Source organism: Lepidochelys kempii, chromosome 2 (genome assembly GCF_965140265.1).
Source record: "Lepidochelys kempii isolate rLepKem1 chromosome 2, rLepKem1.hap2, whole genome shotgun sequence".
NCBI lineage: Eukaryota > Metazoa > Chordata > Testudines > Cheloniidae > Lepidochelys > Lepidochelys kempii.
In genome coordinates, this window is record NC_133257.1 from 197,040,124 (window position 1) to 197,056,925 (window position 16,802).

Below are 16,802 nucleotides of genomic sequence, written 5' to 3' on the forward strand. Positions count from 1 at the left end.
CCAGTGAGCTTTGCTTTCAAGAAGGTTCTGGAAGCTCATGGTGCAGGCTCCTTGATCCACAAGTGTGAATATCCAGATGCCACTCAAAGAAGAAGGAAGTATTCTTAGGAACGGTATGCAGCCTCCACAGATGAGTTACCCAGAGGTGAATCTGAGCTGAATAGAACCCAATGGGAACTACACAGGTGGGTCAAAGGACTAACAAACTCCATCAATGTTTCATATTAGAGAAAGGCATGTAGTTAAGTTTATAAGATTGAAATGCAATTTATGACTACTAGAGGATTTACTTTGATCAATTCCTTCTGAACATCTGAAGATCCACCATCTTGCCAGAATCCCTCCAGAATTCAAGATGTGTTCAGAATCACTACACCAAGCTTATCTGCTTTTATTTTTAAATCGTTTTCAGTTATTTACAATTTGTTTCAAGCCTTAATAAAATATTCCATGTAAATAACAACAAAATTATAAATGGGTATTTACTTTTAAGTCTCTCCTATCAACTTGAAAATATATTTTACTTTTGTTAGCAATGTTATCAGGTAACATTTAACATTAATTAAAATAACTGCCTTTGTAACTATGCAAATTATTCACTTAAGAATCTATGACTAAATAGAAAAATGGATAGAGTGGTTCCTTATTTTTTTTAAAAGCTATCTTGGAATTCAGCCATTAAAGAATCTATTTCTTTAAACTTGTTGGTTATGTTCTCAATACACTCCCCAGCCCTGAAAGCTATCCCATCAATAATAATACAATCCTCTTGGGTGTCGTTTTCCATTGGCCTTCCTTCAGTACTCTCTGTGCTGCATTTAGTTACCTGAAAAGCAAATATGCATTCTCTAGATGCATTACATTAAATTTAAAAACAACAATAGTAAGCAATATGCTTTGTTATCAAGTTCAGTCAACATGTCAACAATCCACAGTCCAAATATATATAAAACTCTCATCACAAGCAGTCAAACTGTGAATTTGCCTGGACATACTTTTTGGTAAATGTAAAGCATCTGGAAGAATATAGCGGTATGTCTAATACGCAGTAAGCTGAGGTATAAATCTACAGCACTTCCAGTAGGCCATGCACTAACTGTCTGTGTGGACCCTACTGATGTACAGGAAAAATTCCCTAATGCACTTTGACGTACTGCTGTTTCAAACCACAGCACGTCAACGCACTTGAAACTTTTAGTGCCCATGGACCCTTAGTGCATGACATGCTGGAGCACTGTAGATTTACACCACAGCTTACTGAACAGTAAGTCCTCCAATAGATGTGCCCTTAATAAACCAAAATCTCTTCTATTATATTGTCATTTTACTGAGACCTTAATTTTTGAAGCTTAAATGTAAGAACCACTTTCTACCAAGAATATTGTGAAATGCATCTCAAACCAAAGGGAAGTAATGCTACTCTTCGCTATGCAACCTATAGATTATCAAACTATGGACAAAGACCCCCAAATGAATGTATGTGTCAGGGCACTGCCTCCGCAGTATTCTCCTCAACTCCAGATACAGAAGCCTCTCTAAGTCTTAGGCACTATGGTTCTTAAGAGGGAACTAAAGAGGTAGACTAGTTAAGTGAGAAAATTTGTCTCACTTACCCAGAAAATGTCATTCTAGGTAGAGATATGGGTCCATAAATTCAATAGTGATGAGTTCTATAGTCTCCCTGCTATAGGAGGTGGAGTCAGGTGTTTTAATTGGCTGAGCTGACTCTCTAGATAACTCCTCCCACTCAATAGCCCCTCCAGAGAGTTGCTTCCAAAGCTGCTATCGAATCTGAATAAAACACTTTCACATATTAACAATAGCAAAAATCTGCCCGGCATCTAAGACAGAGGTGGGCAAACTACGGCCCGCGGGACCCTCCTGCCCAGCCCCTGAGGTCCAGGCCTGGGAGGCTAGCCCCCGGCCCCTCCCTCACTGTTCCTCCTCCTCCCCCGCAGCCTCAGTGCACCATGCTGATGGTGTAGTGTATTAAATTGCGCCATGTAGGAATGTGCTACGGGTAGCAGTTACGGAGAGCAATTTATTACACTACACTGGTGCAACGCTCTGGGCGGCATGGCTGTAGCACTGCCAGCCACTACTGCTCTGCGCGGTAAGGGAGCAGGGGGGGTTGGATAGAGGGCAGGGAGTTCAGGGTGGTGGTCAGGGGGCAGGGGTGTGGATGGGGTCAGGGCGGTCAGAGGGTAGGGAATGGGAGGGGGGGTTGAATGGGGGCAGGTGTCCCAGGGGGGCAGTCAGAAAGGAGGGGGGGTTGGATGGGGCGCTGGGGGGCAGTCAGGGACAGTGGTTCTGGGGCTGGTCAGGGGACAGGGAACGGGGGGGAGGGTGGATGGGGCAGGAGTCCTGGGGGGGCTGTCAGGGGGCAAGAAGCAATGGGCGGTGGATAGGGGGCAGGGGCCCAGGCTGGCACAGCCTCCCCTAACTGGCCCTCCATACAATTTCTGAAACCCGATTTGGCCCTCAGGCCAAAAAGTCTGCCTGAAGTTCTAAGAAGTAGAACTGTCTAACCTGACAAAAACACATGAACTGGGATAACCCCAAGGGTCATACTGTTATCCCTTAGCTCTCCCTAAAAAGGGAAGAAAACAATGCAACATTACTGAGCAATAACCTCCCGAAAGAAGGAGATGAAAAAATACAGGGCGGGATGAATTTATGGACCTATCCCCCTACCCAGAACAAAAATTTCCAGGTGAGACAATTTTTTTTCACTCTCACTTTGAGAGATGGGTTCATAAATTCAGTAGTCATCCAATTTTTGTAGCAATACTACCAACCCACCCCCATCTCTACCAATTGCTGGGTTGGCTAAGAGTGAGCTATGGCTTAGAAAATCGTCCTACAAAAGTCTGCTTCACCCAACTGAAGTCTATTAATCTTACAGAAATTAACCAACATATGCAGGGACACCCAAGATGGCTGCCCTGCAAAACTGTACATATGGTGCACTGGACTAACCGTCCTGTGAAGCTGCCATTGCCTTCTTGGAATGGGCTTTAAACTTGAATGAGAGAGATTACCCTTAGTTTAAAATTCCTTGGAAAATCTTCCCCCTTCCAATATACCTTGCTATGGAGGACCTGGAAGCTTTCCGACCCTTAGCTATGTGGTATTCTACAATGAACAAAGTGGAAGCTTTACTGAAGGATTTTGTACTGTAAACATAAATCTTAATTTGCCTTCTAGACATCTAAGATGTGCCAAACCCTTTCTTTTGGATGGTCTGGATTTGGGCAAAAAGAGGGGAGCGAAATCTCCTGGGATTAGGGGAAGAAGGATATTATCTCAGGAATGGATGATGGGTCTGTTTGTCGAACCACTCTTTCATTATAGAAAAAAACATAATTTTGAGGGGGGTCAGGTAAGGCTCTCAACTGATACCCTTCATGTGGGTGTTATGGCCACTAGAAAGGTGACCTTAATTGTCAGGAAATATAGTGACACTTCAGAGAGTGGGTCAAAAATTGACCGCCCCCCCAAAGCATTTAATATTAGAAAAGATCCCATGGAGCTACCCTTGAATGGAAGGAGGTATGATAAGGACAAAGGGAGGTCCTTGCAACACTCATAGCTCCCTGTCATGATCCTTTGACTAGTGGAGGGGACGGATGGAGTGAAGGTGACTGGAGTTCTGCAGTTTTACCATGCACCAGTTCTGTTGACTGGCGCTCCTGGGGCCTCCATCGTTCACCCAGCGATGGAGCCTAGTTTGCATCAGTGACTGCAGATTGAGCCCCGGTGTCCTTGGCTGTTTTTCAGCTCCTGGTGGCTTCCGCAGTGCACACTCCTGCAGCGGGATACCTGGCAATGCGGCCTGGTCCATGTCAGTAGTCACGGTATGGGTTCTAGTGTTCTGTGACACTTTCTTCAGCGCCTTGTCTTACTGGGGCCCCCATTTGCCTATGGCTACTACCACACTATCCTATGAGGCAGACCAACAGCCTGCTTTTCAATCCTGGTAGCACCAAGTTTGGAGGAGCAAAAGAAACTTTTCCCCTTCAATACACTCAACCCTTGTCCTGACCCTTCTTTCAAGCTTTTTCAGCCCATATCAGGGATAATCTGTGGGGAGAGATTGGAGCTCTGTGAGGTGAATTTTAATAGCCCTTAAAAAGACAGTAACACTGTACAAAGGAAAAAAACCAGACAGCTGAGGGAAAAAGAACCTAGAAAAACAGGAAAAAGAAGTAAAAAATAATCAGGTTATGGCCAAATTACAGATTTCCTAACTTTTCACCTGCTTTACTTGCAGAGGCAGAGAAAATTCTGGAGGGGTTCAGAAGTGGAAAAAGCTATCTGGAGAGTCAGCCTGACCATCAAACCATCTGACTCTGTTACTGAAAAAATGGAGACTGAAGAACCCATCACGACTGAATTTATGGACCCAACCCCCAAAGAGAGAACAACTGTTTGTGTATGACATAGTCCTTGGGAATTAGATGGATTTGTAATAGACAGGAGCTCCTTCCTCATACTCCTAAATTGGGTGACAGTCCACTGCAAAGGAGTGGAGCTGACACTGGAAACAGGGAGCCAAAGGAACAGCAGACAAGCTCAGATGTTCTTGTCCCCCGAGGGTGTCTTGAGATTTATAGGGATTTCAAGACACCTGTAGTGTCAAGGGGTTGGACACTTTGTTCCACAAGTAGAAGCTATCTGCCCTCACCTTTTCCCATTTCTACCTGAACAATTTGGAAAGCACTCATGTCGTTAACAAAATTATAATGGGCATATCTGAGTCGACTCTCAGTGACATTAATCTTGCTATAAAGTGACAATTTTGTAGGACAGACAGTATAACATTTCAATGAAATCAAATTTTCACCTTGCTTTAGTATTAAACAATCCTACAACTAATTTTAATATTTAATATATAATTTCAAGCCATTGATTTTTAAGATTTTTCAACCAGTATTAAGGCAGAATGGACATTTGTTTTGTTTACAGCCCCAACTCAGGGCTTCCAGATTTCCAGTGAGGATTAAGCATGATATGCACCACTAGGACTACCATTAGGCTCATAAATGCTGATTGTCATAAAAATGTTTAAATGCTTTCAAACTGTTTATTCATGGTAATTGTTTCCTATCTTTTAAACTTGTAGACTGGGAGGCTAAACAAAATGTAAAATTTTTCTTGTATGCTACACAAACTGATGTCACAAAACTATAGCAGGAACAGAATGATAAAAACATTATTGAATGAGAGATTCTGGAATGGGCAAGAACAAAAGAGGCCACTGATTTGTGGAATGTAGCACATTTATAATGCTGAACAGCATTCTGTAGGATGCTGAAGGTCAATAAACAAAATGATAATTCTACAGTCCATTTTTCATTTTAAGAGAATATTAAAACATTGGATAAATGAGTGTAGGACATGAGAGGAAGGTAGGAGAGCCTTCTGCTAATGTTGACCTATTCCAGTTTCATCAGAGAGGCATTTAAGGAGTGGCCAACTTTCTAAACAAAATTTAGGTGACCTTTCCTCCTACTGTTGCATTTGCATACTCATTCTCAGGAAAGCATGAACATAGGCTGAGGTATGTAGCTTAATTTTTTTAATAATAAAATGTTAAGTAATTTCAATAAGATGCTCTTATGCTACTCTTGAAGACTTATGCCAAAAGCTGAGATAACATTATTATCTACTGGAGAACATAGCTTCAATACTTTTATCAAATACTCATTTGACAGGCTCGTCATATAACCAATCCTCTTTTTCCTTTTGGGTACAAATTTTGAATTCAGTAAAAGGCAGTTCAGGGAAAACTGGAAAGAAGAAAACATTTATAGAGGAAGCAATGTATTTAGTTAATATTTTTCTCTTCTTTTTGTAATTAAAATTTTGATGGAGCTTTCCATGTTGAGAAATGAGGGGTGGAGGTTAAATGAAAATTTTCTCCTTCCCAACTTAGTTTACCTTGTTCTAGATCCTAGAGTAAAATCTATTTTGCTTGTCATAACACAATCAGCTGCCACAGAAATTATTGTGATTTCACAAATTCAGCATTTTAGATCTAATCCTTTCACCTGTATTCTGTATGTGAGTGAGTACAGTATGAAAGACTCTCCTTTACTGGGCTTTATTTTTTTTTCTGAGTTTTGGCCCCACATGCTGGACAATGCTTTAAGTCAAAATGCTTTAGAACCAGTGGTTCCACATCTTATGGAAGGTATTGTGTTCAGAAAAATGATGTTTAGTACCCTACAATATGACTTTCATTTTGTCCATATTTTGGAGGAGGAAATTTGCCTGTTGAGGCAATGCTTTAGGTCAAACTGCGTTTCATCAAAACACATTTACACAAATAGACAATTCACTGTATCTTGTAGAAGGCAGAAAAGAAGATGTCCCAGAGTCTTCAGAAAGTGCACAGTTTAATCTATTATATCTTTTGTGAACATGCACATACAATTACTGTGTTGTCCATTCAGGTAAGGATTAAGCATAGCTAACATGTGAGATCTGTTCAGAGATTCCTTCAATGCTACCAGGTCCTAGAGCATCCTTAAAAGCCCCCTGGGTCTTTTTCAGTAATTCAGCTGAGCAGATGGCCCAGGAATCTTCACAAACGGAATGGAAAAAAAAACCTGCCTGCCCAAGAAAGTAACCATACTCCCATAAAAGAGAGCAGACAATGATGAGTCTATCCATTGGGATGGAAGGGGAAGGCATATCCTCTGCATCCAAGTTGTAAACAATATAGGAAAGACAGACTAGAGCAAAGAGGTGTGGGAATAGCACTGCATATAAAGATTTCCATAGAATCCAGTGAGATAAAAGTTTTGAGTGGAGAAGACTCCTTCTATTTCACTAGTATCTCAGGGGGATGTCATACAGCAGCTACTAAAGTCAGGCATTTTAAAATCAGGAGATCCAGATAACTTGTATCCAAGAATTTTTAAATAGCTGTGTGAAGATCTCACAAGACGATTAATTATGATTTTCAATAAATCTTGGAATACAAGAGAAGTTCCAGAAGACTGGAAGAAATCTAATGCTGTGCCAATACTTAAAAAGGGTAATAATAGGCCTATCATGTCTGACATTGATTGAGGGTTAGATAGTGACGTGGCTGATATAGCAATCAACTAATAAAGAATTAAAGGAGGAGAATATAATTAATGCCAATCAACATGGGTTTAGGGAAAATAGATCCTAACTTAATATTTTTCTGATGAAATTACATTTTGATTGATAAAGGTAATAGTATTGATGTAACAGACTTCTATACAGCATTGGACTTGGTACCATACAACATTTTCATTAAAAAACCACAAAGATACAAAATTAACATGGTACTTGTTGAATGGATCAAAAGCTGGCTAACTGATAGCTCTCAAGACAATTCTAAATGGGGAATCATCATTGAGTGGGTGTGGTCTAATGAACTCCCACAGGGATCTATTCTTGGTCCTATACTATTTAACATTTTTATAAATGACCTGGAAGAAAACATAAAATCATCACTGATAAAGTTTGAAGGTGACATACAAATTGGGGGAGTGGTAAATAATGAAGAGGACAGGTTACTGATACAGAGGAATCTGGTTCTCTTGGTAAATGAAGCACAAGCAAACTATGTATTTTAATGTGGCTAAATGTATACATCTATCAACAAAGAATGTAGGCTATAATTCCAGGATGGGCAACTCTATCCTGTGATGCAGTGACTCTGAAAAAGATTTGAGGGTCATGGTGGAAAATCGACTGAACATGACCTCCCAGTGTAATGCTATGGCTAAAAGGGTTAATGCAGTCTGTGGGTACATAAACAGGGGAATCTTGAATAGAAGTAGGGAAGTTATTTTACCTCTGTACTGTGCACTGGTGTGATTGCTACTGAAATATTCTGTCCAGTTCTGGTGTCCAAAATTCAAGAAGGATATTGAAAAATTGGAGATGGTTCAGAAAGCCAGAAGAATGATTAAGGGATTAGAAAACTAGAGTCAAGGAGCTCAATCTATTTATCATAACAAAGCGAAGATTAAGGGGTGACTTGATTATAGTCAATAAGTATCTACATGGGGAATAATATTAAACAATAGGCTTTTTCAATCTAGCAGAGAAAGGTATAACATGATCCAGTGGCTGGAAGTCAACGCTAGACAAATTCAGACTGGAAATTTTTAACAGTGCGAGTAATTAACCAGTGGAACAAGTTACTAAGTGTTTTGGTGGATTCCCCACCACTGACAATTTTAAAATCAAGATTGGATGTTTTTCTAAAAGATCTGCTCTATGAATTATTTTGGGGAACTTCTATAGCTGTATTATACAGGAGGTCATACTAAAAGATAACAATGGTCCCTTCTCATCTTTGCATTGATGAATCTAAGACCAGACTGCTGAATCTATAGAAATACAAATGCAAACTGTAAGAACATAAATATAGTAGGAAAACAAAAAGTCAATCAATGTGGCTATATAGCAAGCCTCAAGAGGCTTGTTGATCCAAACAGAAATCCTTCAAACTTTGGAAATCTGATCCTAGTGAAGCCAATAAACAGAAGCATAAATTACAGTAGGCAACAAATGTAAGGGAAATTAGAAGGGCCAAACTGCATTTTGAAGAGCAAATAGCTAAAGGCATAAAACAAAAATAACGAGAAACTCTTTAATTACATGAGAAGCAGGAAGCTGGTGAAAGAACTGGTAGGTATGCAATTAAGGGAGCAATTCAGGAAGATACATGCATTGTTGAGAAGCTCACTGCAGTCTTCACGGCTGAGAATTCTGGGGAGATATCTACTCCTCACCTGCTCTTTTCTGCTACTAAAGATGAGGCAGTCTCAGAGACTGAGGTATCAGATGAGGAAATGGAGCAAACTGATCATTTAAAATGTGTTAAGTCACCAGGCCCAATGGAGTACATCCAGAAATTCTGAAGAAGTTTAAGTGTGAAGTAGATGAGCTGTTAAAAAATATGCAAGCTCTCATTAAAAACAGCCCCTGTTCAAAAGGATTGGAGGGTAGCAAATGATCTATCTATATTTTAAAAGGGTTCAATGGGTTTCTGTAAAGGAAAATAGTGTGTTTCACTAAACTCTTAGAATGAATAGTTTAGTGAATAAAAGAGTCAATAAAATAGTGGATAAAGGAGAACCACTTGACATAGCTTCTTTAGTAGCTTCTTTTGAGGGTCCTTGTCAAGGGCTTTAAAGAAGTCTAAATAAACTAAGTAGTTATGGAATGAAAAACAAAGTATTGTCATGGATCAAAACTTGGCTAGGAGACAGAAAACAAAATGCAGGATGACATGGTCAATTTTCATCATGGCAAAAAGTTAACAATGGTATGCCTCAAGGTTCTATACAAGGTCCTTTGTCATTATACTCATTAATGATCTGGAAAGTTGGGGTGAGCAGTGAAGTAGCAAAATTTCCAGATGACACAAAGTTTAATCAGGATCAGAAAGGACTATTGGGGACGTCAGAGAGACCTACACAAGCCAGATGAACGAGCAACACAATGGTAAATGAAATTCAATGTTGATAAATGCAAAATAATGCATATTAGAGGGGAAATTTTAAAGTATTGATACACCTTTCAGGGTTCTCAGTTAACTGTATCAAGTCAAGAAAGTGTCATTATAGACAGCTCAATGAATACCTCTGCTAACCATGCACCTGTGGTCAATAAATTTAACAAGATGTTAGGATAAGGATCAGAATGGTGAATAACACAAAGAATATTATAATTCCTTTATATAAATATATGGTGCAGCCTTATCCATTTCAAAAAAGATATTGCAGAATTAGAGGGAGTTCAGAGAATGACAAAAATGATCTAGGTTTGTCAAGAACAGAGATTGAAAAGACTGTGATTGTTTACCTTAGAAAGAAGACAAATGATCAGAGACACAATGCAAGTATGTAAAACAATGAATGGTATATAGAATGCAGATCAGGAATTTCTGTTCTCCTTTGTCTCACAATAATAATAAATAATAAATAATAATAATAATAAAGAACAATGGAGATAATCAATTAAATTAAAAGGTGAACATTCAAAATCAAGAAAAGGAAGCACTTTAAAAAACTAACGTCTGGAACTTATTGCCACAGGAATAAACTGAGGTCTAGAACATGAGATTGAAAAAGACTGGATATTTATATGGCTATCCAGAGTTTTCATAATTAATTATAAAAAGTTTGGAAAGGATATTAAATTTTGTGCTTCAGGGATTGTCAATCTCCAGGATCAGGATGAGACCTGGTGCCTGATTCATAAAGGTATTTAGGTACCTAAAGATGAATATAGGCACCTAGAGGAATTTACAAAAGTACCTAAGCAGGTAAGGTGGGAGTTAGGTGGCTAACCTACTTATGTGCTTTTGTAAACACCACGAAGAGCTATCTGTATTTTTAGGTGCCTAAATACCTTTTTAACCTATCCCTAATGCAGGGGGCAGATTATCCCACATCGGACCAGGCTTCTTACACTTCCTCTGAAGCATCTGGTCTAGGCCACTATCAACAGTCAGGATACTGGACTAGATGGACCTCTGATCAACTCTTGTGTTCCTAAGAAATAGTTCTCTGAGGGGGGGAGATCAGGGGACTCCATCTTTCATCTTCAGTAGTATGGAGTGATTATCTTGGTGGAGTGATGTGCAGGGAGAAGTGCATGGATATGGCCAGTGAATTTAAAGCTATATATAGCCAACCAGTCAAATCCCTCCCTACCCATGTCATGTAGCAGTTCTACTGAGTCTATATAAACAGGAAAGAGGAAGTTGGAGGAGGGAGGCAACTCATCCTTCCAGATTCCATTTGCAAAGCCTATTTATATTTATCTCACAGAGGGGAGAGCCTTTCACCCTGCACTATGACTTTATTGCAAGAGAAAATAGGAGAATTGCTAAAAAAGGGAAAAAGCCCTTGTCTGCAAACAAATGATTTTGTAATTAGCAAGAATAATTAAAACAGACAATTTAGAAGGACATTCAGTTTATGTCAGAACCGAATAGATCTGAAAGTTTTCCTATCATAGCAGTTATTCTTTGAAGCTTTTATTAAATACATATTGCAAAATTCTCATGGCAAATTCCCACAAAGATCAACAAATAATTGTACACCATATCCCCATGAAGTACAAAGTTTCTAAAGAAAAAAGGATGTAGCAAGGCTAAACTAAGAATTTTTGGGCAGTGCAAACCTATCCCAATTCCTTGCTTCCAAAATTTGGCTAAAATAAAAGGCTATGTGAAGTACTAGGCATATCCCATCATTTAAAGTACAAACAGGTACACAATATTTTTACCAGAGGAAGAGCCAATAAATATGGCCTTACCAGTTCTGAAACCATTTTGACCTAAAGAATCATCTTATCTTGCACATGGAATCAAAGCTTAGAAAACAAAGCCCAGCAAAGGGGAGCTAAGAGGCCCACAGCCCAAGAGAATCAAAGGAACAGTGTTTTTTGAGAAACAACCTTAGAATTAAAAAAGAGGGCTCTAAACAAGACTTAATTAAGCCCTGTGTTCACTGGAGTACCCGGATACTGTTGCAAGGAGTGGGTAGAAGAACTCTAACCTTAAATGTAGTGGCAATGCATGGAATGCAGTGGCAATGCACGGAACTAATGTTCCAAAGGCTATGAAGGGAATGGAGTATCAGGGATAAAGCTTCAAAGGGCTTCAGGCACTATCCCACTGAAGAAGAGCCCATGAGAATAAAACATCCTGCAAAACTATTTCCTTTTCAAATAAAAAAGACTAACACTAGGCATAACAACAGTAAAGGATGAAGGAGTATGATGCTGTGTTTTAAGAGTATGTTGCTATAAATTGAGACAATCCTCTTGTAGGCAGGTGGCACTTTTCCAAAAAGGGCCATATTTTTGGTGTTTAATGTACCATAATACACACATCTACATCATATATCAATTGAAAGCTTATTTTATATATGTTTAGATGAGGTAGGATGTGGAACTTCCAAGCTGTGCTATAAGCCTGTAAGCACAGTGAAACAATGGTACCCAAAATGAGAGTGTCATTTTTGCATATTTCCAGAAACACTGCAACATGACTCTGACTACAATTTTTACTGTTTTAAGTAAATTTCAACCCCTTAATGTGGTGTTTATTGGTCAAAGCTACCAAATGACAATGTATTAAAAGATTTTTGTTGGTTTTCAATCTGCAAGTATTTTTTTTCATAAACGATGACACTGTTTAGCAGGGCAAAAATGGCAAATATCAACATTTTGCAATATACTAACATTAAATGTTTTCACATTGCATATGCTTAATTGTCAAAGTATCTCACAAGTGATTATAATAATTTTCTATATTTTCAATTGAAATTTTCTGACCATATCAGTCTCATACTTAAGTTTTTGCACCAGTAACAGTAGATTGTGTGCACATAGTTTGTACTGCATAGAGGGTAATTATAAATGTACATGAATTCCTAATGTAATGAGTCTCCATTTGTATGCTTTTGTACATATAATGTAGTATCTGCTTGGTAGAAGGTTTTAACTTGTAATTGCCTATGCATGCAGTATTAGCCTTTGAAATATTCTAGAAACTAACTTTTTAATACAGTGACACTTATGCATAGGTCAGAATTAGTATCAGATAGGCAATGCACAGTTTCATATTATGAATATGCAAAAGCTAAGAGAGAAAGAAATGGCCTAACAAGAAGTAGTGAAGACAAAGTCTACAAATGAGTCCTTGCCCCTGCACTGAAGAGGTATGAAGAACATATTACTGCTCTTACAAATAATGTCATCAACAATATGACAAATTCATTTAATCCTGAATCACATCCAAGAGGTGCTTATCAACGTATCTACTGAACTGCATGTAATATCAGATGTAAAGAGTCTCTACTGAAAATAGCAGATATTGGTGAAGAACAAATGAAGAAATTTGTGAGAAGAGCACTTGATTCTCATGGGATACATAGCTTCTTCAGCCCAGTCAAGAAATCTGGCATCAAAACTTTTGATCACATATCCAAGAAGACCAAATTTAAGTCTTGCAAGGGAGGTACAATCACAGCAGCTTTCAGGCCATAACCTGTTTTCCACAGAGCCCTACCCTTAGCAAGACACAGATATATTTCAATGATAACTGTTTTTAGTCTCCCAATAAGATTTGTGTCTATGTCCCCCTTGCATCCTAATGGAACAATGAGAAGAACAGAAAAAGCTGAATTAGGATATCAGGTGGAAGTTCAAGCTGAAAGCATCCATAAGCTAAGAGCATGCAACAAAGAAACCACAGTGTACATCAGAGATGCCATGGTTGTCATACAAATGATGGCTGGAGACAAATTCCACAGATTTGATGAACTGGCAGCTGAGTACTTGAGGCAGGTCCTAAAAGGATTTGACAAAGCTAAAACTAAAACTGAAGTCTTTGACAGATATGACAAGAATAAGTGAAAACTACAGAAAGACAGCACTGGACAGAATCTAAAGGTTGGATGCAATAGGTTGAAATACTACATAGAGTCATTAAACTAACAGAAACAAATACAAGTATTTCAAAGAGGTAATTTTTACGTGTTGATGGTGTCATTGTTTACCCCATTTCTATGGTAATGGCACCACTTGACAGCTCCACATCATTCCTCATCTTAAGACATAATAAGCTATCAAATGATGTATCATGTGCATGTATGTAGAGCAGGGGTGAAAGTAACTCCGAAGACTTACTGGTATGGGGGCTGGGGCCAGCTCCGCTTCTGGACCCTGGAATGGGAGGGGCAGGTCTGGGGGGGTCAGCATCCCCCAGTCAGCCTTTCCAGGCTGCCTGGCCCGTGCCACCTGGGGCTCCAGTGGTGATTTAAAGGGCCCGGGGCTCTGGCCGCTGCTCCCTTTGCCCACCCCGTCATCGGCCTTTAAGCAAGGTCCTTTGCAGCAGCTGCACTTTAAAGTTGCTGCCCCTTCCCCCCAGTCTGCAGCCCTGCCGGTATGGACCCTACCAGCAGGGCCACCGACAGGGGAGGCAAAAGGGGCAGGGATGTTAATGTGGGCTGCGTATAGGCCGGTACCGGCTCACTTTCACCCCTGATGTAGAGAGGGTACATTAAGATGACCAAATTTGTGGTGTCTTCTGCTTGCCTATTGAAGTGCAAGAAGTTCTGTTTCCACAAACAATCAGAAATGATCTGTTTTATGACAGTAAGACAATTAAAAAGACATTAAGACTCATTATGAATTCTTAACAGCTCAAAATATTTGAAAGCTTCCTTCCTGGTCGTAGGTAGGAAGCACAGGCACAAGATGCAAGCCAATAGGGTAGATACTGTTGGAAAACACCACTTCTCTGTCAGATGTAACATTTGCCTTTCAACTCTGGTCCGTGTTGCTAACAGGTAAGCCTGTAACTACCAGTGGAACTATAAGAAGATATAAGTAATTCTATCAATTTGCCATCAGATCACCATTCCCCGTTGTCTCTTATGGCTCTGTACTTTAGCAGCCCAATGGATGTGGAGCCTATGCAGTTTATCATTACTCTTTATTTACAATCCCTGAGACAGTTTTCAATTCATGTGAGAACACTCATGTTCAATCCAATTTGGATTAATTTTTCAAGTAAGATTTTATAAGGAACAGTGTCTAATGTTTTAACTAATGTTCAGATATCTTATATGTAATCAATTCTCTTTTACAACTGATTTTGTAATTTGATAAAAAAGTTATCAAATTTGTTTGTTTTTTCTTTATAAATATATGCTGTTCATTGCACATGTTTCTATTATCCTCTAGTTGCATGCCGATTTTTCTGTTAGACATCTCTTCCATTATTTAAATAGGAAATAAAGTAGATTTACCGGACAGTAGATAGAATTACATGATAATAAGGTATTCAGCAAATGCTTCCTTAGAAATACTACCATGGTTTAATCAGCCAGTTTTCCCATTGGTTTATATTATTTTGGATTACCCACATAAAGTGGTTACTTACCCTACTGTAACTGTGGTTCTTTGAGATCTGTTGTCCACATGTCTTCCACTTCTGGTGTGCATGCACCCCATGTGAATGAGACTAGAATCATTTTGAATAGTGCTCTACATGCCCTTTGGGACTTCATAGCTGAGGGCATAAAGGGTGATAGGGATGCAACCACTCCAGTTCCTTTGCCAAAACAGAATCCATATTGACAAGGACTCCGCAGCAGGAGAAAAAGAAAGTGCATTGTGGAATACATGTGGACAACACATCTTAAAGAACTACAGTTACTGTATGGTAAGTAACTGCTCTTTCTTCTTTGAGTGATCATCCACATGTATTCCACTTCTGGTGACTCACAAGCAGTAATTCAAGTCCCACAGGGGTAGTTGATTGAAACAATGATTGTAATACAGTTCTGCCAAAGCAGACACCAGTTCTGGAGCCCTCTGTCAAAAAGTAGTGATGAATGAAGGTGTGGACTGAACTCCAAGTAGCTGCTTTACAAATCTCTGAAATTGAAACACCAAAAGAGAAACTGCAGAGGCTGCCAAGAGACCTGACAACAGCTAAGTGTTGGGATTCCCTACAAGACCTCTTTCCACTCAGCTTCCCAAGAACTCAGTTTGACTCCAGACTTCATCACTCAGGTATCTTTATTTGGCATACAGCAACACTACACTGAATTGATCAGTCTCAAATGTAGGGGGGGGGGGTGGATGCAGAGTACATCACAGCTCCAAAGTTACACAGAAACCCTGTCCTTTTAAATATGTTACATATCTCATTGCGTTTACTATACATTGCACCACACTTTGACTTGGTTACTTTGCAGGAAGCAATCCCTGTACAGCATGCTCTGTCCATGCATTGTCCATACTTGACATACTCCTTACCTCATCTCTACATTCCTAATTTATCTTGTCCATTGTTATCTTGTTCATAGTAAATGGTTCCCTGGGTGTTCTCTCTCCTATCTCGCTCAGACATTCTGTCTTTTTAGCCTACTGATCTATTTACTCATCTTATTTAGCTCAGATGTCCTGTTTTCAGCCTGATGATTCATTTATCTCCCTAATACTATCATCCAAAAAGGAGGCCTCCCCCATGTGTTTAATTACTCATGTCAGGCCAGGCCTACCTACACTAAGGTGTGAAGTTTGGCTTTCCCTTGAGTAGTATGACATTTGGGAAAGAAAACTGGTAAGTTGAGTTTAAAGTCATAGACTATCTTAGGTAAAAATTTCAAATAACGTCTTTATGTCCCTTCGTCCTTGTGGAATACCATATAGGGTGGTCCTACCATAAGGGGGGCCCTAGGGGGCAGAGTCCCTGACTGATGGGAAGAAGTGAATGAGAAACCCAGCCATTTGTTGCACGTGACCAGTTTGTGTAGCTTTCAGCAAGAGAATAACATCTGCCAGATACGCTCTTAGAGGACCTGATGGAGAGACCTGAATGCTTATGGGCTAGCAAGTAATCGAGAATGGAGGCTGCTGCAGCCTTCCAAGGTGGTCAATGATTCTGTGTCACCCAAATAGAGAAACTTTTCCATTTATTCACGTGTCATCCTTGTTGAGTCTTTTCTACTGCATACTAAGCTATTCTGGATTGCAGTGGAGCAAGATCTGTCTGTGGTTATCAGTCAGCATCCAGGCTGTGAGCTGGAGGAGTGTCAGTTCCAGGTGCAGGATTTGGCCCTTTGTCTGCATTAGGATGCCCAGGTGTATCAGAAGCATGACTGGAAGCTGTGTTGTCAACGTCATCAGGCCCAAATACCAAAACTGCTTGGGCCATGCTGGGGTTATCATCCTCACCAAGTGTTGTGTCCTATCTGAGCCTCCTCAGGACCCTCAGTATC

At 39.7% G+C, this 16,802-nt stretch overlaps 1 protein-coding gene across 1 annotated transcript in view; it reads right to left on the minus strand.

The window, feature by feature from the left end:
* Positions 1-502: 502 nt before the first annotated feature.
* Positions 503-16,802, minus strand: part of ZCWPW2 (zinc finger CW-type and PWWP domain containing 2) — a 134,655-nt gene continuing 118,355 nt past the window's right edge. Inside the window, exon 10 of the mRNA XM_073329663.1 lies at positions 503-826. Coding sequence (XP_073185764.1) covers positions 653-826 — 174 coding nt within the window. The 3' untranslated portion in view covers positions 503-652. The remainder of the gene's footprint in view (positions 827-16,802) is intronic.